This window comes from Anneissia japonica, unplaced genomic scaffold (genome assembly GCF_011630105.1).
Source record: "Anneissia japonica isolate Jap-2015-1 unplaced genomic scaffold, ASM1163010v1 scaffold287736_len1891122_cov214, whole genome shotgun sequence".
In the NCBI taxonomy this organism is placed as follows: domain Eukaryota; kingdom Metazoa; phylum Echinodermata; class Crinoidea; order Comatulida; family Comatulidae; genus Anneissia; species Anneissia japonica.
Window position 1 is genome coordinate 1,868,048 of NW_022756106.1, and position 21,221 is coordinate 1,889,268.

Here is a 21,221-nt window from a genome sequence, read left to right on the forward strand (position 1 = left end):
TGAAGGATCACAGTAAAACGCAAGTAGTTAATACTAGTAATTTGATGTCAGTAGAATTAGTGAATTCCTAGTTTATTAAGCATTAAAAATACAGTATTTTAAAGCAAGATTCATGTCAGAAATTGATCAACCTGTACTACAGTAATAACATTTACTTGTTTACTTAAATCTCTTTTTAATTTATATAGCTCTGTTTAAATAATAGAATATAGCTATATTTTTCAAGCCTTTACACACAATTTATCTACCACGGCCTTTATTTTAATTGCTACGCCACACAGATACAATAAGTTAGAATAATATTATTTGTAATAGAATCTGGAAAACACTTAAAATTAAGACATTAAAATAACTGATATAATTTATGTATTTCTCATTATTATAAATGATAATGAGAATGGTAATGACAATTTTTGCCCGAGCCTTAATCTTGCCATAATAGTTGATAATTTATTTTTTTATTTTAATTTACATCTAACAGAGTGGAGCATGCCATTTACAGAATTAAATAGAAAAAATGATAAATTTAGAGCTCTTAATTAATGTCTTAATTTTACAAAACTACTTATAAAATTGATGATATTTTAGCTCTAATATTTCTTCCTTTGTTTTCTCCAAATCTGTCGCAATACTATTTCAGTTTAATGACATTTTAAAGCATTCTTTTATGATTAAACAGTTCTAAAAGGGCTGTTTTTGAACACTAATCGCTACACAGTACATCTTGCACTACCCCTAAGCCAGAACAATCATTAACAATTTAACAAAGGATGAAAAGAATTACATTTATATCAAAGTCGTTTTCACTTTGTGTCTTTAAACTGAAGGCTCACCTGCCTAGGTTTTAACAGCAATTAAAATAACAGTTGAACCAATGGTTAAACACAGCCAACAGACTTTAATTTATAAATTAGTGGACACATGAATGCGAGACGGAAATGAGCTAAGGATTTCAATATGAAAGGTGTCTATAAATTATATTATCTTAGCTTTGCATTTTTTTTTATTCAATTTCTGTGGAAATATCACATGCTTGGTTCTAGCTTTATTAGATTACTGGGTTATTTAAATATGTATCGTTGATATCATTTGCCTGTAATGTAAACTACATATTGGCCTCAAATATTTCTAATATTTTATAGTTCCATTATTTTTTGTATCCCATTCTAAGAAACGTCCTTTAAGTATAATATGCAAAATATTACCATGGAGATGGAATAGGTGTACACAATAACCTCATGAAAGAACCCAGTACATCTTTCAAGGCGTGTAGGGGGGAGGGGGTTTACTCTGGTGCACTAGTCTATAAAGTCCCTGTTGTGGACAGACAATAGTAGCTGGCACCGATTTACCGAGTCCCTCACACTCGAAGTGACCCTTTGGGGAGAAGGAATCTGCTGTACTAATCTTTCCTTTAAGCACTTTGAGCCTGCAGTGCTAGATCTAAAACTAAATGATATACCCATTTATCTTATACATACATATTGTAGAAAGACTTTCAGATGGTTTTTCAAGGATACTATTGCCTAAAAATGCATAATTTTTTTTAGTTCAGTATACTCTTCTTGTATATTTAACACACTTACACTTGCACACAAGACTGCCTTTCACACAAGACTGGCGAATTGGTTGTGAAGTTGTAGTGTTTCATATAATTATTTCCAACTATCTTAATAACAGCTACACACACTTTGACACCGATAGCTTCAACATTAGAGAATATTGAGTTGAAGAGGCGGTTTTCAGATACTAGTTACAAACTTGATATTAATCGAAATGTTTGGTACGTTGCATTCTATTTCTTGATTAAAACTATAATTTGAGATCTGCCCCTCGAGGACGCTGCCTGTCAGGTATCATAAATCCTCCGGTAACATTCTTCTCACACGTACGCACACAGCGCTAGTGATCGTTGGTGATGAATTTAATTTGCTTTAGTTAATGTGACTATTTTTTATTACTCTTTAGTTATGAAACATGGAATTGTGTGCGGTTGGTTGCTTTTGAGCTGTATTCTCACTGGTTACACATATGAGGAAACAAAATTACTTTGCTTATTCAATAATGCATATAAATTTCACATACGAAAGGTTTCTTCCCTCCATTTTTATTTTTGACAAATTACTTATGCCATGAGAAGCTTTGATATCAGTGTTTGAAGGATTATTTTAAAGATTTTCTGCGAGTGATCGTGATAAATTAAGTGCCAACGGAAATTCTGCTTTGAGCTATGATTTATGATGTAATTTTAATTTTTTTCTTTTAGGACATCCAAATATGGGAAGCCCAATGCGAATGCCACATCCCAGAATGCCCATGCAGCCTGTAAGTGTATAATAATAATAATAATAATAATTTTATTATTATTATTATTATTGTTATTATTGTTGTTATTATTATTATTTTCAGTTGATATAGCACATAATGTAAAAAACTCTTCTATGCCATTTTCTACTGCCGGAAGTGCAATGGAGATAAATTATTTAACGATTTACCTAATAACTTTATATTTTTTTTTCTTTTTTGATTAAAAATGTTGGTTTTTTGCTTTTAGAATTATGGGCCAATGCGGCCACCAAACAATTCGATGGGGCCAGGACCTGGTATGCCGATATCCATGTAAGTAGTTTGTTTTAACCTTTTCTTGGAGTTTTGTTATTCAAAGCCATTTTCTACTTCAAGAATATTTTAGTATGTTGTCCTTGTGGGTCTTTACCATGCTGTGAGCTATAATTTTTATTCTGGCCATTTTTAAGAGAAATCCTCAAATCATTTTTTTTTTTAAATTGTTACTTTAAGAAAATGATAATTTAATATGTATAGCATTTATACAATGATATGTACTGAAAAATTGCCTCTCTTTTTTTAAATAAGAACTTGAACAAAACGAAAAAGTATTGCAATTAAAAAATTCAAGATTTACCGGTGTTTGGACGAGTCATTAAATCGCTGTTTAAAAAAGATAATAAAACTCACTGAGTTGTTTTAAAATAATACTATAAAATGTTCGATTATGAAAGTTGTGATGATGTTTGTTTTGATATTTTACTATTAATATTTATCTCCTGCTGTATTTTCTTCTAGGGCTGGAGGTGGGGGTAGGCCCTGGCAAGCAAGCACACCGACGGTAAGCAGAACATACTGCCAAACAAATAGAAACCTTACAAACCTTAGGCCTAACAATTTCAGAATCAGAGATTATACTAGTTACCACACAGTAACATCTTCCAATTACGAGCCTCCCAATAATAAACTATTTTTTAAACCCGATTTGTGGAGATGACGACATTACAAATAATATTTTCTACAAAAACATTTTTAAATGTTTTTTTTTAAAAAAAACTTTGAAAATCATATAAAATGCCAGATCAGACATGAAAGAGGATGTTGTTATAGTAATGTAATAGTTATTGAAAGCAGGGATTTACAATTTCTTAAATGCGTATTGGATGAAGGGAAGGTTAATTTTATAGATGAGATGAACTAGAAGGGAGCTGCAACTTAATAGATAAAAAGGGCTTTTGAACAAAGAGCAGTGGCATGGTACGTGTGGGGAGGGGTGCACACCCCTCCTAAATATACTCACGTCCCATCCCCCCCCCCATTCTTTAGTGGCCCCCAAAAAATAAAATCACGCTCTAGTAGTAAAAAATGTGTAACATTACCCTATTTTGTGAGGTATCTCCCCTCACCTAATCATCGAAGGCCCCATTGTCTCCCCCCCCCCCAATGTGATTATTGTGCTCTTCTCCATCAGTGTGGTCTCAACATTACAGGACTCCTAGAATTGCCACTGACAGAGAGAGTTATAAATCAATGAATTAGTATTAAAAGAAGGAAATTAAACATGTTTTTATTAAAAATAAAGGAATAATAAATATAGAGCTAAGAATTACTGAGTTTTGGATAAACAAATGTTGTGAAGGAACAGTAATAATATATAATTATTAATGATTATCACCAAGAAATAATGAAGAAAAAATGGAGTAGGTTTTTACATAAAGTTTTAATTCAAATTTTAAACATTTAATAAATAAATTATATATTAAAACAATAAATGAATATTTATTTGTTGATATATTTTTTTAGTGACATCATTGATGACAACATCATTAGTTGATGCTATTTATGACATCAGTGGTTGATGACATCATGATCATTTATTGATTAAATCATCGTAGATTAAGTTTATTTTCTTCCACCCAATCACCGTGATTTGATTGGCTCTCAATTTTCTTACTCTCATTTTCGTCTTGAAACTTTCCACCAATCAGATGAACTACTCTAATTCTCCTCCTGTCAATTTCTCTGTAAGTAGGCGGAGTCTGTTTGCATGTTAACCAATCACAGTGCTGAATTTATATATACTTTGGTATTTTAGTTCTAGTTGATACATTATTTTTGGAGTTAGTCTGTATAGTTTTTGGAATAACTTAGTAAAAAAAAGGTATTTTTACAAAAATTATTTAAATAATGACCTAATGTAGTAGTTACAAAATGGACGTGGTTGATGCTTTCTTTCTGTATTTCTTCTTTTTGTGTTTCCATTGTTTTCTTTGGTTTGATTTTGTTATCATTGTTTTATCAGTTATGTTTTGTTTCCTATTATAATACATTAATGTGAATTATGTTTATTTTTGGTTTTATTTATATTTCATTAACATCATCCTATATTTTCAGAAACTAACTGTACAAAAAGAATGTTTTTATTGAGTTTTTAGCATATGCATGTGAATTAGTTATACGTTACTTGTTGTAAGTCTCTCTCCTGAACTTCAGTCCTCTTTTCCCTGCTCTACATCCCTCCTTGCACTATTTCTTCCCCCCCCCCTCCCTCCTTACCTTTGTCACATGATTGGGTATTTGATTTGATGTATCGTTATGATGCTACCGTTGCCATTAGTACGTATGCATGTTTCTTACTGTGAATTTCTGGATTTTCTAACAATATAACAAGTTCCTAAGTTTTGATAAGCTTTTTGTAGCACCTGGGTAGTGGTTCATTGTGTTTTCTGGAAATCTTGACATTGTAAGCAGAAAGAAAACAAAAATTGGTCAGAATGATTTGGTTTGGAACCATCATTTGTTGAATTTCCCTACCCCTCATTAGAACAAATAAAAGTCCCTAACCTCAAGCCACTGTTGGCCAAGTCCTCTCCACACACCGTTAGTAGTGGTTATGAACTTTAACCTTAAGCTGCAGGCTACAAAGAGTTTGGGCACTCACTGCAATGACCATCATATGACAAATCCAACTCCGTTTCCCGTGAGCACTGGACGACGCGACATCAACGTCTGTTGATTGTTGGTGGCAGCCTGAATAGATCATCATTAAAATGATTTTCTGCGATTGCGTCGTGGCGTTGTGTTCTCCTTTGAATTGTGGCAGCCGACAACCGTCGGAAGCAGTGAGTGTTCGGCTTTCGTGACCACTTTAAATTATATAAAAATGTTTTACTGGGCTTTTCTGATGTGCCAATCAACTTAATTTCAGGGTCCACCAGGAGGAGGAGGCCCACCAGGAACACCGATCATGCCAAGTCCACAAGGTAAGTACTGTGGTTGCTCATTGTTTGACCTATACTTGCTCCAACATACGCAATGACTCTCAATACGACACTGTAAATCTTATTGCAACTCAAGGCGAGTTGATGTGCTTTGTCGTGAGTGTTCATTGGACTAACAAGACTTTCTCAGCTATACTCAACCAATCACAACTGCTATAATTTTGCTTGATCAGGTACTTCAATTATAGAATAATGGTCTTAAACCAATCAGATGGCAATAAGCAATGACATCACACCTTTGTTCTCCAATCAGCCAGCTTGTTTCTGCTTCACTTATAATCTCTTGCTTACGCTCACGCAATATAAAATCTCACTACTTACCAGGGAAAAATGATTTTTCCACCAACAAATCAACAGACATTCTTAAGCTTTTCAACTAAATAACTTCTTCTTAATTAATATCAAATTTTCATCATTTATTAGTTAAATTATTGATTGATTATTCTGGTTTTTTTTCAACTCAATACACATCTAAAGAAGGTGTGTGGAGGAGCAGAATGAAAGAGAAACTGAAGGGATACCTTAATCATTTATTTCTACAACTTTGAAAACTGATAGCTAGACCAGAGTTCTCAACTAGGGGCCCAATAGAAAAAGCCTAAAATAGTGTTTTTTATTAGGCTTATTTTCTAAGGATACAAATTTTGTAACCTGTTTTTGCCAAATATTTTACTGTAAAAACGTGTTCAGACTCAACCCATGTTTACAGTAAGCTTAGGGGTAAAGTAGCTTTAGAATACCCAATTATAATTAAAGTCAAAAGTTTCTTGATGTGGAATTGGTCCACTCTCACTCAACCTCCTGTACCTCGTAGAATTCAAAGCTAAATAGACAATTTGGTTAAGTATACGTTTTGGTAATTATATGTTTTTAAATTTAAAAGTCAATGCTTTTTTGTCATTATTACTGAAGGAAAGCTTATACTCTTGGCCACTTAGCTATTTTTTGACTACTTGTGTGTCTACATCTCAAGCTGTCCATGTGGTTTGTAATAGTGTCATCTTCGGTCAACAATATCAATATAGAACATTAGAATTAGTCTCAAAGTGTTAATTGATTCAAAATATATACAGTAATTTATTATCGTAATTCCTGTCAGTATTAAATTTGTTCATTAATTCATTATTTCGATTCACTCATATTGACTTAATTTACCTGCGAAAAAGAACATTACTCTAGAATTTACAATGATATCTACAAAATATGCTTATGAAATATCCATCCATCAATCTACCTTCTAACTGTCAATCAGTCAATCTGTCTCATGATTTTTCTGTGTTTATATATCCAGCTAGTTCTTCATCTGTTTATTTGTCTATTTGTTTAACGATTTTAACTTTCTTAATCACATAATAATAAAATCATTGGCAGAACAAATTTCTCCATTCTAACTGTAACAGGCATTCATACAAACTCACAAGAATCAACAGCTTAGGGAGCCTCTGTTGTGTTTATAACGATAACGTTTACTATAAATATAATTATGCTAACACTAAACACATGTATACTTTTTTCTTACCATTAGCCATACTACCACCCTGCCTCCCTAATGCATAACACAGACAGCAGCTACTGCATTGTGGATACTCACTCCTAGCTTGCACATTATGTTTATAGTATACAGGTGTATATAGAAAAATGAGAGTGCTCTTTTGGGAAAATGACTTTACCAACATAGGTAGCACTTTACACCCTTGATATTATAACTTACCAAGTGCATCTTGCTCTGTGCCGAAAGGGGGCTGAAGGTGGAATTGTTACCAAATTCCTAAAATACATTGTAATAGGATGAAAATTATAACAACATGACAGATAATATAATATTATACAACTCTTAAATTTAATTTAACCAAAAATAGTTGGATTTCAATATATCAATATTATATTATTTTTATCAAAATTGTGCTTCAGATCTTTCCTTTTTTTGATTCCAAAAAAAAAAAATTAAAGAAAGTACATATAAAAAAGAAATGGAAAAACCCTTTTTACAATGTTCGCTGTGAAATACCTATAATATTTATATTATTATTCTAAACAACTTTGGCCACTTCATATTGTACCACATTTATCTAAAATTGAGGGCATACAACTTCATGGATAAAAAAGTTTATCAGTTTTTCTGTAATCCTTGCTTTAATTCTAACTGCTACCCTTTTCTTATCACCACAGTAACTATGCATAAACATTATCCTAGCTATATTAATTAGTTTATATTCACTTTCACATTTTGTTTTCCATCATCTAGAAAGTAAACACTATGCAGTTGATCACTGCAATTGAAACATTGCATATTTGTCCTTAGAGTCGAGCTGAACTAACTTTCCAAAAAATGCAGGGGTTAAATTGCCCCTCCTTCAAACAAGCAACAAGGTTGTAAGACCAAGAAGGAGATAAGTAGAAAATGATTGTTCAAAATATGGTACACTATTTGGAAAAGTCATTCCTATGTATTTTTTCCGTTAGTTCAACCTGGCTTTAAAGTTACTGCAAAGTTTGAATAAGGTGAATTACTTCTTATAACATTGTATGAAGTCAATTGTAGACTTGGGTCCTGGGTGCAAATTTTGTAAAACACTCTCTGACGCACATGATAATTGTATGTTACACCGATGTGCATTTGTGACAGTTAACGTAAGCACATAGAATTGTCTTGTAGTGGATTTACAAACAACTTTTGTCATTCACTGCACAGGACCAAATATCTATCTATTGTGTTTTGATGGTTTTTGCCATTACTGTATTGAAAAAAGTCGTCACTGTATGCGCTGAATGAACAAAAGCTATGCACTTACGGCATTGCGTATAAATTTGCATATTCAAGAACATGATAGCGCCACCAGTACAGTCACACACGTATCCGAACTGAATATGAGATTAATAAGAATGTAGGGTCTCCACTCGACAGTGATTAAGTTTATTTTTGGGTTGTCCTGTCTCATGTTTCTTTCTTGTGCTATTGTGGTTATTCTTTGCTTTTCCTGTTTTTGTACATTTTAATGTTTGAGACAAATAAATGAAAGAAATGAAATGAAATCAAACAGATATTTGGTACAAGTGCCATTTATGTGCAAAAGTTATTTCGTAAATCAATTGCAAAAGAGAGCTATCTGTTGACGCCAACTTCACGAATGCACTTTGGCATATTGGCAGTGAGCTCTCGTGTGCATCGGGATTGCGCTCCGTAGTATTCCTTCCTTATTATCAAAACTATTTTGTGACCCATAGTCTGGCATTACCGTCCTTTAATATAATATAATTTCTTTAATATAACAATAATTTATATTACTAGCTGTGGTTTTAAATTATAAAATTACTAAAGAAGAAATAACAAGATGCATATTACATCATTGCACAGGTAAAATACCACAGTGCTATGTTAATGCACAAGTACATGCCAATAGTCTTTGTAAAGCATTGCGCAGGTAACAGACAAAAATTGTGTCAAATAACATACCAAGATGCTATGTTTACATTGCACCGGTATTATTAAAGATACCCATATATTATGTCAATCATGCAATGACGTAAGTTTTTACACACAGGCACACCGCAAGCACTCTCGTCAGATCGACGATTATCACAGAATAGTAACAGCCGACGAGGTGAATATACCTTTCAACAGTTCTACTAAACAACATCAAAATACTAATGTTTCTTTTATTTTGTGTACATATGAATATATATATAATACCACATTCATACCATAAGAATTAATAACAGTTTACAATTAGTTACAATTGATTTGTCAGTTTGTGACTTTTCCACTACAAAAATGAGTTATAAGAATGTGATTGCATTTGGAGCTACTTCACTATTACCCAAAAAAGCAGATTGTCATTTAATTGAAATGCTTTTTCTTTGTTGTTGTGATCAATTTCTTTCTGAAGGATTAACTGGTCCATCTACATTTTCCACAGTTTCTCTCTCCTAAATATTTTCTTTCCCACAATTGAATAGCAAAAAGTTGAACCATATACAGTACAAATAAAAATTGGATCTTTCTGACTAAAACAGATATACCTAACAAACGTCCAATGCTGAGGAAACACAGAGTATTAGTAACTTTAATTATGAGTTTCAGAAGCATTTCAAAACTTTTGACTTCTGCAACATTTTAAGAAACAGTGATCAGTGTTTAACCCATCATAGGTTACTCATTGGTCTCCTTGGTAACAGCTTAACTGTCTTTAAAGTTTAGTTGCCTGGTTAATAATCTATATTAATAACCAGTTCCTTTAATATTAGGTTTAAATAAAAACAATACACCTAACTTAATGGTTAGGTCACTTAACCTCCCACCTAGGTAATTGTATTGATTTCATACATCTTTTTAATACATCTTCCATTGGTCACCATGGTGACCATTAGTCACCTAGGTTAATACATTGGGCACCTACACAATAGTATTGGTAACCAAGGTACAGTAACATAATTGTTTGCCTTGTTAACACATTTGTTGGTCAATTATGAAGTGGGTTGTCGGAGATGTGTCCAGTTTTGTGGAAGAAATGAATTTTGGGTAAGATTGATTACTGTTACGTTTGGTCTCCAAGGAAACATTATCACCTGGTTGCCAAGGTAACTGCATAAATCATGTGTTGAGTTTTTCACCTCTGAGCAAAAGTCTGCTTCCATTTCCAGGCTCACCTGGCTTGATGGAAGGTAATAGGAAACAAAGGAAACGAGGTAGGATAAGGGTAATGTAACCAGTAAGTGAAGGGAATTAATAGAAACCAGTGATAACATCATATGTATACATCCATTTTGAATAAATTTATTAAAACAAATAATATTAACAAAATTTAATTCATTTTGATTATCTTATTATATACTGTCTATCAAACTAAAATATTTAAATTTATTTGTTTTCGAAAACAAGTTACTGTCTTTCAAATGGGAGTTAAAACAGGAATATATTTTCCTCACAACTTTTATAGACCCATAGGCCTAAATAATTTTTTTTTTTTTTTTTTTTTCCCAAAGATTTGAACATTAGTTAATAATCAATTGAAGAAACTTCTTAGTAGGCCTACAGAGAGCTGTCAATCAGAAAAAATATTGTTTGGTACTTTCAAATTTGCAATTAAATTTGACCAGCTCTGGCAAAACCATTCATTTGTAGGAAAAATTTGAAATTGGATTTTTAGAGTTTTTAGATTCTGCATTAATTCTTCTTTAAAAGCAGTGTTTATTCGATGGAAATTAATTGAGTATCAGGCAAAGTTATGAATATTTAACTCCCTGGATATCAGCCGTGCAGGTTTTAATAAAACAGCTTCTAAAGATTTCAAAATCAATAGTTATTAAGATTTGTATTTTTAAAATAATTAATATACTTTATTGTTAGATTAGGTTATTGATATTTTGCAGAAACATTCTTCAATATATCTTCTTCTATAAAATGCAAAAACTTGAAATGTTCAAAATTCTGATTCTCAAACATTTTAGAAATATATAAATCGCAACAAAGTTTTTTTAGAGCCGGTCAGAAATGATTTGAGGGTTCCACATTTTATCATAGACAGTATCTAATAATAATAAATAATAGTTTGAAGACTGAATGAAAGAAAATAATAATCTCTGGAAGTATATTGGTAAAAAGATATAAATCTATACTATAAAATGGGAAGAGACTGGATGTATTATCACTGGCTAGGTGGTGCTGGAAAACTACTTCATGTACTAACCCAGTGGTGGATCCGTGAATTAAAAAAAGGGGGCGTAGGGAAGGCCTTTACAGATGGAATGTCTAGCCAACTTGGCCCCACCACGGTTGGTGAAAAATAATAATATGGCACCTCTAGATGGCCGGAAATGGCACTCTCAGAATTTAATTTGAATATGATTTTCTTTTTCTCCAATTTTTTTTTTTTTATTTTCAAAAATTTAAGGGCTTGGGCCAGCTGGGCTCCTTGAATTCACCACTGTAACAAAATTTAACTATCATTGTTAACCTGTCTACTTACTAAACACAGTTTTGTCTACGGTGACATTTTCTGCATACAAACAAAGATTCCTTGCTAAACTTTCCTGATATATTCCGTCAAATAATTTCATTTATCCTTCTGAAAAATCTTGTAAATAGTATAGTTTCATATGATACATAAATTATCCTGGGAAAGTTTTTTCCAATTCAGTATCCTATAAAATGTTTTTGTGTAATTTTTCTTACTATTTCCAAGTTGAAAGTTTAATTTCACCAGTCCAGATTTATTGAAGCAACAAAACTATGATATAAATCCCATACAGCTATACCTTAGTACTTCTAATTAATTTTTATTATAAACCTTCTATAATTTGCAATCAGACATTTAAAATGAAAGAAAAATTTCAAAGCTATACAGTAGCTCTGAGCAAATGTTCCGGAGTGCATACCTTACTGTCTCTTCGGTTTTTAGCCAGACTGCAGTGCGGTCATTATGGTTCACTGATCCTGCAAAATGAAATTGTTCAATTTCCTAGCATCCCATAATCATTTATACTCATAGATGGAGAGAGATGAACATACATATGAAGTACCTTGCCCAAGGACACAAACAAAATGCACAGTATGGACTTGTGAGCCCCTGACATCAAAGTTGAGGGTCCTACCTACAACCGCTACACCAACCACTCAAAAAAAACTCAAACAATAAACAAATTTACTCCAATTTTTTTTTTTTTTAAGTCTCGTATTGGCTAACTTGTTCTTTAGAAAGCTACTTTTCTCCCACAGGGCTTAGCTATAAACTCACATTGCAAGTTAGAAAGTTGAGTTGTCTTTGTCAGGTCTCGTAGCGTGGGGGAATTAAGGGGGTTACGACAAACCTCTCAAAAACTGGAGAAGGATCCACATTTAAAAATGAAAAATTGATATTTGTAGATATATTTTGATAGTTTGTGATATGACGTCATCGTACCCTTGTATAATGGTTTCCAAAGGGTCTACTTTCCACTGAAACGAACCTCTCACAAATTAAGTCACGCTACAGTCCTGTTGTCATGAGAAAAATATTGTGCTGTCATAGGAATGGAAACCAAAAACCCTGCCATTGTATTTTAATATTCAATAAATAAATAAAAATAAATGCTCTGAAAGCTGTGCATTCATTCATCCTTCCATCCATCTTCCAAAATTGATCATAATAGTAGGTATTTATACACGATTGTAATGTTTATTTTATTAAAAATAAATACTGAAAATATCAACCAAATATCTTGTTTTCTCCCTTTATTATATTTCTAGTATATAGTTTGGCTTACATGGAATTTATATAGAAATGATATTCATTTGTTTTCTATTGGCTGCAAAAATTAAATATCCATAAATCGTGAAACCACTAGTACATAGTCTGTAAATGTAAGATGTTTATAATAATAATAATAATAAGCTTTATTTAAAACACGGAAAACTTGGCTCAACTAATAGTTGTTATTCTGCAAGCCCGTGTATACAACAATTTAACCAGGAAAAAATATGAAGTGACTTAAAATAAACAAATCAAACAATTGTTTAAACACACAAATATCTAAACTAGACTTAAATCTTAAACTAACTTAATTACACTAAACAAACTCGAACAAAACAAAAATACTGTAGTTTCCCTCCCCCTCCCCATTTTCAGGAGTGCCATACCAGTTTGTGCAGTATTTACACTGTAGAATTATTTTTCTTTCTCACAAAAATAACACTAATAGACTTAAATATAGTATACACACTGTGAATCAGCAAATTCATTTTAAGATCTTTGTTTTGTTAGACATTAAAAACTATAGATATTTTGTTTTTAGATATAAAATGAACATTTGAATAAAAAATATTTTTCATACAAATTATCAGACATACAGTATTTAAACACTCAGTAAATCAACTTTTTTTGTTTTAAGATCTCCGTCTCATTGGATGTTAAAAACTTTTGCTCAATTTAATAATTAACAATTCTATATTGGATGAATGTCATTTAGAAATATTGATTAAAAAAAAAGATTCAAAAATGAATTTATATTCAATTATTTGGCTGATAAAGTTTTTTTTTTTCTAATTTTGGGCTGATGTTCATATAATCCTGGCCATTATTCATGATTCAAGTACCTGATCTTAAGTTTATTTATGAACTAAATTCCTGCGTTTGGAGTGGCAGTCTTGCATTTTACATGTGATACTTTAAATGGCTTTAAAGTAGCCAACAGTGATCCTTTGGTGGCTGTTAAAAATATAAACACTCTGGGTCTCCATTCTGTGATTGGTTATTAAAATGCATTGGATGCTTCGCTATCACATGGACTAGTGCGACTACCACTTTAAATGTATCACCTGACTAACACATGAATGCAGACGGGTACAAAAGGATATAATGTATAGTTATTCTGTTTGGTTACTTTCATTAAATAATACTAATTGCATTTGTCTTCTTTTTTTTTTTTAAACCAGATTCAACTAACTCTGGAGAAAATATGTACCCTATGATGAAACCAGGAGGGGGAAATATGGGACCAGGAGGGAACATGGGGCCAGGGGTAAGTACTTAACTAATTTACTCTAAAGGTGTAACTAAATCATTGAGAATTTATGTAAACATAAATAATGAATATTAGCAAGTTCAGCATCTGATTTTATTTTACAAAAAGTTCTAAGCTGGTTGAAACCTAAATAATATTTAAATAAAAAAAACCAGGCAGCCACAACAACAACAACAACAACAGCAGCAGCAACAACAGCAACAGCAAACAGTAGAGAGTAACAGAAGCAGCAGCTGCAATATAACAGCAGCAGTAACATAACGGCAGCAGCAGCAAACAACAATTACAGCAGCAACAATCATAGCACCATTAACAGCAAGCAGTAGACAACAGAAGCAGCAGCAGCAATGTAACAGTAGCAACAACAATCATAGCAACAGCAAACAGTAGACAACAGAAGCAGCAGCAACATAACAGCAACAACAGCAGTAGCAACAACAGCAACAATTATAGCAGCAGCATCAACAGCAGCAGCAACAGTAACAGCAAACAGTAGACAACAGAAGCAGCAGCAGCAACATAACAGCAACAACAACAGCAGCAAATAACAACAGCAACAGCAATTATAGTAGCAGTAACAATGGCAACAACAAGAGAAAACAGTAGACAACAGAAGCAGCAACAGCAACAACAATTATAGCAGCAACAGCAAACAGTAGATAACAGAAGCCGCAGCAACATAACAACAGCAACAACAGCAGTAGCAACAACAGCAACAATTATAGCAGCAGCATCAACAGCAGCAGCAGCAACAGTAACAGCAAACAGTAGACAACAGAAGCAGCAGCAGCAGCAGCAGCAACATAACAGCAACAACAACAGCAGCATACAACAACAGCAACAGCAATTATAGTAGCAGTAACAACGGCAACAACAACAAGAGCAAACAGTAGACAACAGAAGCAGCAACAGCAGCAACATAACAGCAACAACAACAGCAGCAAACAACAACAGCAACAGCAATTATAGTAGCAGTAACAACGGCAACAACAACAAGAGCAAACAGTAGACAACAGAAGCAGCAACAGCAACAACAATTATAGCAGCAACAGCAAACAGTAGATAACAGAAGCAGCAGCAACATAACAACAGCAACAACAGCAGTAGCAACAACAGCAACAATTATAGCAGCAGCATCAGCAGCAGCAACAGTAACAGCAAACAGTAGACAACAGAAACAGCAGCAGCAACAACAGCAGCAAACAACAACAGCAACAGCAATTATAGTAACAGTAACAACGGTAACAACAACAAGAGCAAACAGTAGACAACAGAAGCAGCAACAACAACAATTATAGCAGCAACAGCAAACAGTAGATAACAGAAGCAGCAGCAACATAACAACAGCAACAACAGCAGCAGTAGCAGCAACAGCAACAATTATAGCAGCAGCAGCAGCAGCAACAGTAACAGCAAACAGTAGACAACAGAAACAGCAGCAGCAACATAGCAGCAGCAACAACAGCAGCAAACAACAACAGCAACAGCAATTATAGTAACAGTAACAATGGTAACAACAACAAGAGCAAACAGTAGACAACAGAAGCAGCAGCAACAACAATTATAGCAGCAACAGCAAACAGTAGATAACAGAAGCAGCAGCAACATAACAACAGCAACAACAGCAGCAGTAGCAGCAACAGCAACAATTATAGCAGCAACAGTAACAGCAAACAGTAGACAACAGAAGCAGCAGCAGCAACATAACAGCAACAACAACAGCAGCAAACAACAACAGCAACAGCAATTATAGTAGCAGTAACAACGGCAACAACAACAAGAGCAAACAGTAGACAACAGAAGCAGCAGCAACAACATAACAACAGCAGCCAGAACATAAGGAGCATCAGCATGCAGAGACAATATTAGTAGCTGCAACAGCAGCAACAACCTCAACCAAAATAAATATGATTTATAAAGTGCTGTTTTAGAGATGCAATGCCTACAAAAATAAGAGGATAAATAATGGAAAGATGGGTTTTAAGAAATTTCTTGGTGCATAAAGAATGACCAAACTTCAATGAGTATTTGACAAAGAAGACCATTTTTTCCAAAGGGTGAGGCCCATAAAAGTATAATAAAGCAGATAATGAAAATTTGAATTTTCATTTCATTTTGAGAGTAGGTATAAAAATTAATTAAATTTACATTTTTTCCCCCTCTTTCACAGAATTTTCCAATGGGTACCGGTCCTGATGGACCATTGTCCATGGGAAGTCAGGATGTGCCACCCAGCATGAATGGTAAGCATACAGGTAAATAAATAAGAGTAATAATATTATATTTAAAAAACAATAATAATTAATTATAATTGTAATACTGTAAAAACATATATTTAAAATATAATTATATATGTTGGTAGTATTAATAACATAAATAATGATAATGGTACTGTATTTCCGTACAGAAATCAGATTTAGAAGAGGTAATGGCAACAACAAAGGCATGGACCATAGCAGTTAGTATGACAACACCACTATCAGCAGGATATGGCTTATTACATGCTCTCCTTGTATTTCGGCTGGAGGGCTGAAATGCATGTTACGATAGCGCACAGATGTGATGTTGAAGCCGTTGGTCCCATATGCATTATGGCCAATGGGCATGTTTTAAAACGCAGTACACTCTTTGTAAAACAGTAGGGGGTTGTCTTCTGGTGTACTGCCCAATCACCACCGGAAGGGTCCCACTGGAAATAAGTCATCCATCCACCCACTTCCCTTTTGTCTTTTGCAGATTTGTGACTTAGTTGTGTGTTTTTTTTTTCTTTCTTCCTCAGGGGATCTGGACGGGATGGGAAAGAGCTCGCCTAGCAATGCCGCAGGTGCAACTGGACCAGGGACTCCGAGGGAAGGGGATGGGGAGATGGCGGGTCAATTTTTACCACATTTTCAAGACAATGTAAGAGTGAGCGTCAAATTTTGTCATTCTCGATTCTTTGTCCGTTTTCAATTTGTTTTTTCCCCTTTGATATAATATAAAGTTAAACAGTGGCACTTATTTAAAATGTATGCTATTCTAATTCTAAAGTTAAAATGAGATTGGTTTGTACCAGAAATAGTTTTTATCGGGTTGGTTAAATAATACAGCACATTTTTTAGGTTGGCAACCACTTCATAAGAGACTGACCCTATTTGATAATGTTGTGTATATGTCACATCCATATGCTGCCTTTTTTATCTTGCTTCCTTCAAAATTTTCTAAATTATCAAAATGTTATATTTGTCACTAAAGGCCAAATCAGACCGCTGTACAACGCAGCCTGACGCGATTTATTGTTAGAAGCAGGTCATCTTGAAAATATTAAACATGTTAAATATTCAAGACGTAACTATGCTCGATGCAGGCTTATTGTGTCAACGCTAAACTCGCACAGATCCGACGCGACAACAAATCGCGGTGGGCTGCCTTAAGTTGTGGATGAGTCCTAAAGCTCGGCACTCACTGCGTAGTGCGGCGGTCATACGCGACCGTTGCACGGCGAATCCAACCCATTCTCTGTGACCGATAGACGATGCAACAGCCTCTGCTGATTGTCAGTCTGAACAGATTGTCAGTAAAAGTGATCCGTGCATTGCATTCTTCATAGAATCGCGTCAGCCGACAACCGTTGTGCGCAGTAATTTTCCGGCTTAAGCCTAATTCATGTGCTTTGTACCCTATAATTTTGGTGGTTGTTGCAGCCTTTTTTCTCTCCTTTCATACCATACATAGTTTTGGCCACTTCAGTATTTTTAAAAATCTTGTGACCTTGTATCTAAAATGTACCCTCTTTTTTCACAGACTGAATCAGCTGTAATTCAGAAAATCAAAGAATCCATGCAAGAAGAGGCAAAACGGTTTGAAAAAGATGGTGCGCCACCAGGTCCGCCCGACCATCCTGACTACTTCATGCAATAGTCCCCTTTATATATATATATATATAAATATATATATACACATATATAAATATATATATATATACATATACAAATAGTTGTGGATAGCCTTCTTGAAAGAGTTGATCAGGGCTTTTGTAGCCATGGAGATCAGTTTATTCGGAGCTTCTTGTACAATAGAGATCATCGTGGTAAACAAGCTCCGTCCTGTTCTCCAAACATCAAATCTTTGACTGCGCAACATTCACTAACCGTTGAATAAAAAAGAACTGTTGATATAAATATTTATTTAATACTTAGATAATGAACAAGGGACAGGTATAGGATGTATTCAATGATTTTATGTTCATAATTTATTGTACTTGGCTTTGTGCTAAGAAATCCTACATTTCTTGACAGGGATAGAAATGTTGTGCATCGTAGATCCCTGATTAAGAATTAAGTCCAGTCGGAGATCCTCGTCGGTTTGCCTAGCCGATGGGAAAATATGACATATTATGTTCTTTAAGTTCAGAAAAATCAAAGTAAAATTTATTCACTGAAACAATTACACCAAAGCAGTTTTCAATTAAAAAGGTTTTTTTCCCATTTTGGGACATATTTCTTACAAAGCATAAGAATCAATTTCTGGATGGGGGATTATAACTGTCAAATTCCTCTTCCATTCCAACTTACCTGGCCGTTGTGTGCCATTGGAATTTCTTAAATTTATTGCATTTGTTTAACCTATATCCTCTTTGATTGGGAAGTAATTTGAAATCAGATTAAACCGAAATCACAACAAGGATCAGTGAATTTTGCTTTGATGCATTTTGTATTTAATTTTTTTTTATAATTAGCAACCATAAAAATGTTATATTTTTTTTTTTTTTTTTTACCATTTTAGTTTTTTTTTTCTAAATTTGGCAATTTATTTGCTTATTTAATTCTTAATTTTTTTTTTTTTTTTTTTTTTTATCCCAAAACGATTTTTATCTATCAATTTGCGTATCGTCCAAAAGGCACAATCAGGAATTTTTTTATCAGAAAAATATCAAGACATAGATATTGATTTCTTAATTAGGTCAGTGACTATTGGAGATTTGAAGAAAGCCATCATGTGGTATTAATTTAAGTTATTGTACTGTGAAATTACAGATACAAAATAATGAGTTAAATTTGTATATACTGTAATTACCACCATTGGGTTCATCAAATATCTGATTCACATTAGACAAAATGTTGCGCGGAACACTCACTACGAACAATTGAGAAAGCGTCTCATACTGCACATCCTTGTGAGGGCGCATTTTTGTAAGTTTACAGTGCATCATGAGATAGTATGGATCTGTTTGCATTCTACAAAAATCTGAATTTTTTTCTTGTGGTGTTAAATGTACATTTACTATCAGCCTACCTAGGTGCTTGGTTTCAAGTGATATTTAATCAGTATAAACTATAAATACCGTAATATGGTATTTATCACCAAGTTCAAAGGTCAAATTTCTTTTTCTTTTCAATGAATTATGTTGAATGACGAAATTATATGGCTCAGATCAATTTTTCATATGCCCTAAAGAATTGTCACTCTAAAGTAGGGAAAATCAAGGCTGTATGAAATTGTACCAATGTTTTACGTAAATTGCGATGATCTTGATAGAAATATCCATGTCGCATTTAGAACATGTCTTGTGTAACATTTTGTCCAGTGCGAATCAGGTTTAAGAACAAATAGACATTTTCAATATAGAGAATAATGGTATTTTGTCTGCTTTACCGACCTGTCGTACTGTAGTTTTTCAAAAAATTTTGTGACAGGGTACGTCGGTAAAAATTGTTGTTCCATCAAAGACAGCAAAGAGTTATTAAATTGTACAACAAATACTTATTTAATGTAGTAAGTAACGAAAGAGTAGATTTGAACAGAACACGTCATATGGTCTCTCATCACTTGATTGTATGATGTGCAGTCTTTTTGTATCCAAACTAACTTGTACCTAGCAATGCCTACCAGAATCGATGGCAACCCCAATCAACAATTTCATAAAGGATTTTTTTTACACTTATGTTCGTACATCTTACAAAAAATTAACGTGTCCATTTCTGCAGGTGTCAATTGCTGCAGGAATTGCTGTATGAATTAAATCAAACTAAATGTAATCTTTACAAAATTAACCTTGAAAATTGGACACTTGAGTTTCAAGACCTTGAAATTCCTTTGAAAGTACAGTAGTGGAATGATGGAGTATGAAAAGATGAACATGATTTTCCTGTAATGAGATGCAATTTTCAGTAGGTGTTGGCTAAACATCAGTAGGGGTTACCCTAGATTGGTGGAAGTTGACTAGAGTACGTGTTTATTTGGGTACGACTTGACTAATATTTGATCGTATTATGTGTTGCTTTCATTTTTTTTTGTTAGAAAGCAGGGCAAAATGCGATTCTTTTTTGTATTAGTTGTATTTTGTAGACGGTGGTCTTTAGATGGGCCATATGATTTTATTTATACTTGCTTGCTTACTGTTGTAGTTTTTTGTTGTCTGGTTGTCATTGTGTTCCATTGTAAAAAAAAAAAAAGAAACCAATGTAATTGATATTAGTCTTATAAGCCTTGGTAATCATTTTTTTTTTGGTCTAAATATCCATTAATTTATTTTTTTTTTTTTAATTGGGTTTTTCAGAATAAGGACATAGGGCGTTAGTTATTTTCTTCAGTTATTTTCTTCAAAAAAAAAAAAAAACATTAAGAGATAAAATGTACAATTTAAACCATTCAATAATGTATGACATTTTTTAATGTATAAAGTTATCTACACTTCATTTTGAAGTGGAGTTACTTGATAAAAAATAACCCAAGAAATTAATGCTGTTTTTTATTTCTGAGCTCTCTAAAAGCACTGTTAAAAATTTGACTTATTTTAGAAATGTAATTGAAATAATTGAATTCTTATGTCGCACATAATAGCAACTTAAAACTAATTGTTAATAATGTGCGTAAACTTTAGCAAATGTCAGAATATTCTTCTTTGAAGAATGATGATACTTGTCTGAACCCAACAATCCAGGCAGACATTGAATCTGTTTTGCAATTCCCTCCTTCTGGCGTAACAGTTTGCCAGAAAAATATCTGAGATGATACAGTATTTTTTTTCTTAATGGATAAACATGTTTATGTAAATATTTTCTGTCTGTTATTGTATAATTGTTAATGATTTCTCACCTTGCACCCAGCGTTGCCATAGAGACTCTAGGAATGGCATCAATAATGGAATTATTCCGCATAAAAATTGGTTCATGT

General features: G+C 33.3%; 1 protein-coding gene across 10 annotated transcripts in view; it reads left to right on the forward strand.

Annotated features, from left to right (window-relative positions):
• The window catches only part of LOC117123876 (single-stranded DNA-binding protein 3-like), a 62,684-nt gene extending 44,649 nt beyond the window's left edge, over window positions 1-18,035 (forward strand). For 2 of the 10 annotated variants that reach the window (XM_033269916.1, XM_033269915.1), the window contains exons 6-16: window positions 2,267-2,325; window positions 2,555-2,619; window positions 3,085-3,127; window positions 4,275-4,310; window positions 5,495-5,549; window positions 9,110-9,169; window positions 10,209-10,253; window positions 13,978-14,063; window positions 16,237-16,321; window positions 16,846-16,973; window positions 17,850-18,035. In XM_033269916.1, coding sequence (XP_033125807.1) covers window positions 2,267-2,325; window positions 2,555-2,619; window positions 3,085-3,127; window positions 4,275-4,310; window positions 5,495-5,549; window positions 9,110-9,169; window positions 10,209-10,253; window positions 13,978-14,063; window positions 16,237-16,321; window positions 16,846-16,973; window positions 17,850-17,966 — 779 coding nt within the window. In that variant the 3' untranslated portion in view covers window positions 17,967-18,035. The remainder of the gene's footprint in view (window positions 1-2,266; window positions 2,326-2,554; window positions 2,620-3,084; window positions 3,128-4,274; window positions 4,311-5,494; window positions 5,550-9,109; window positions 9,170-10,208; window positions 10,254-13,977; window positions 14,064-16,236; window positions 16,322-16,845; window positions 16,974-17,849) is intronic. The other 8 variants (XM_033269918.1, XM_033269919.1, XM_033269920.1 and 5 more) reach the window with 8 other exon arrangements.
• Window positions 18,036-21,221: the final 3,186 nt, after the last annotated feature.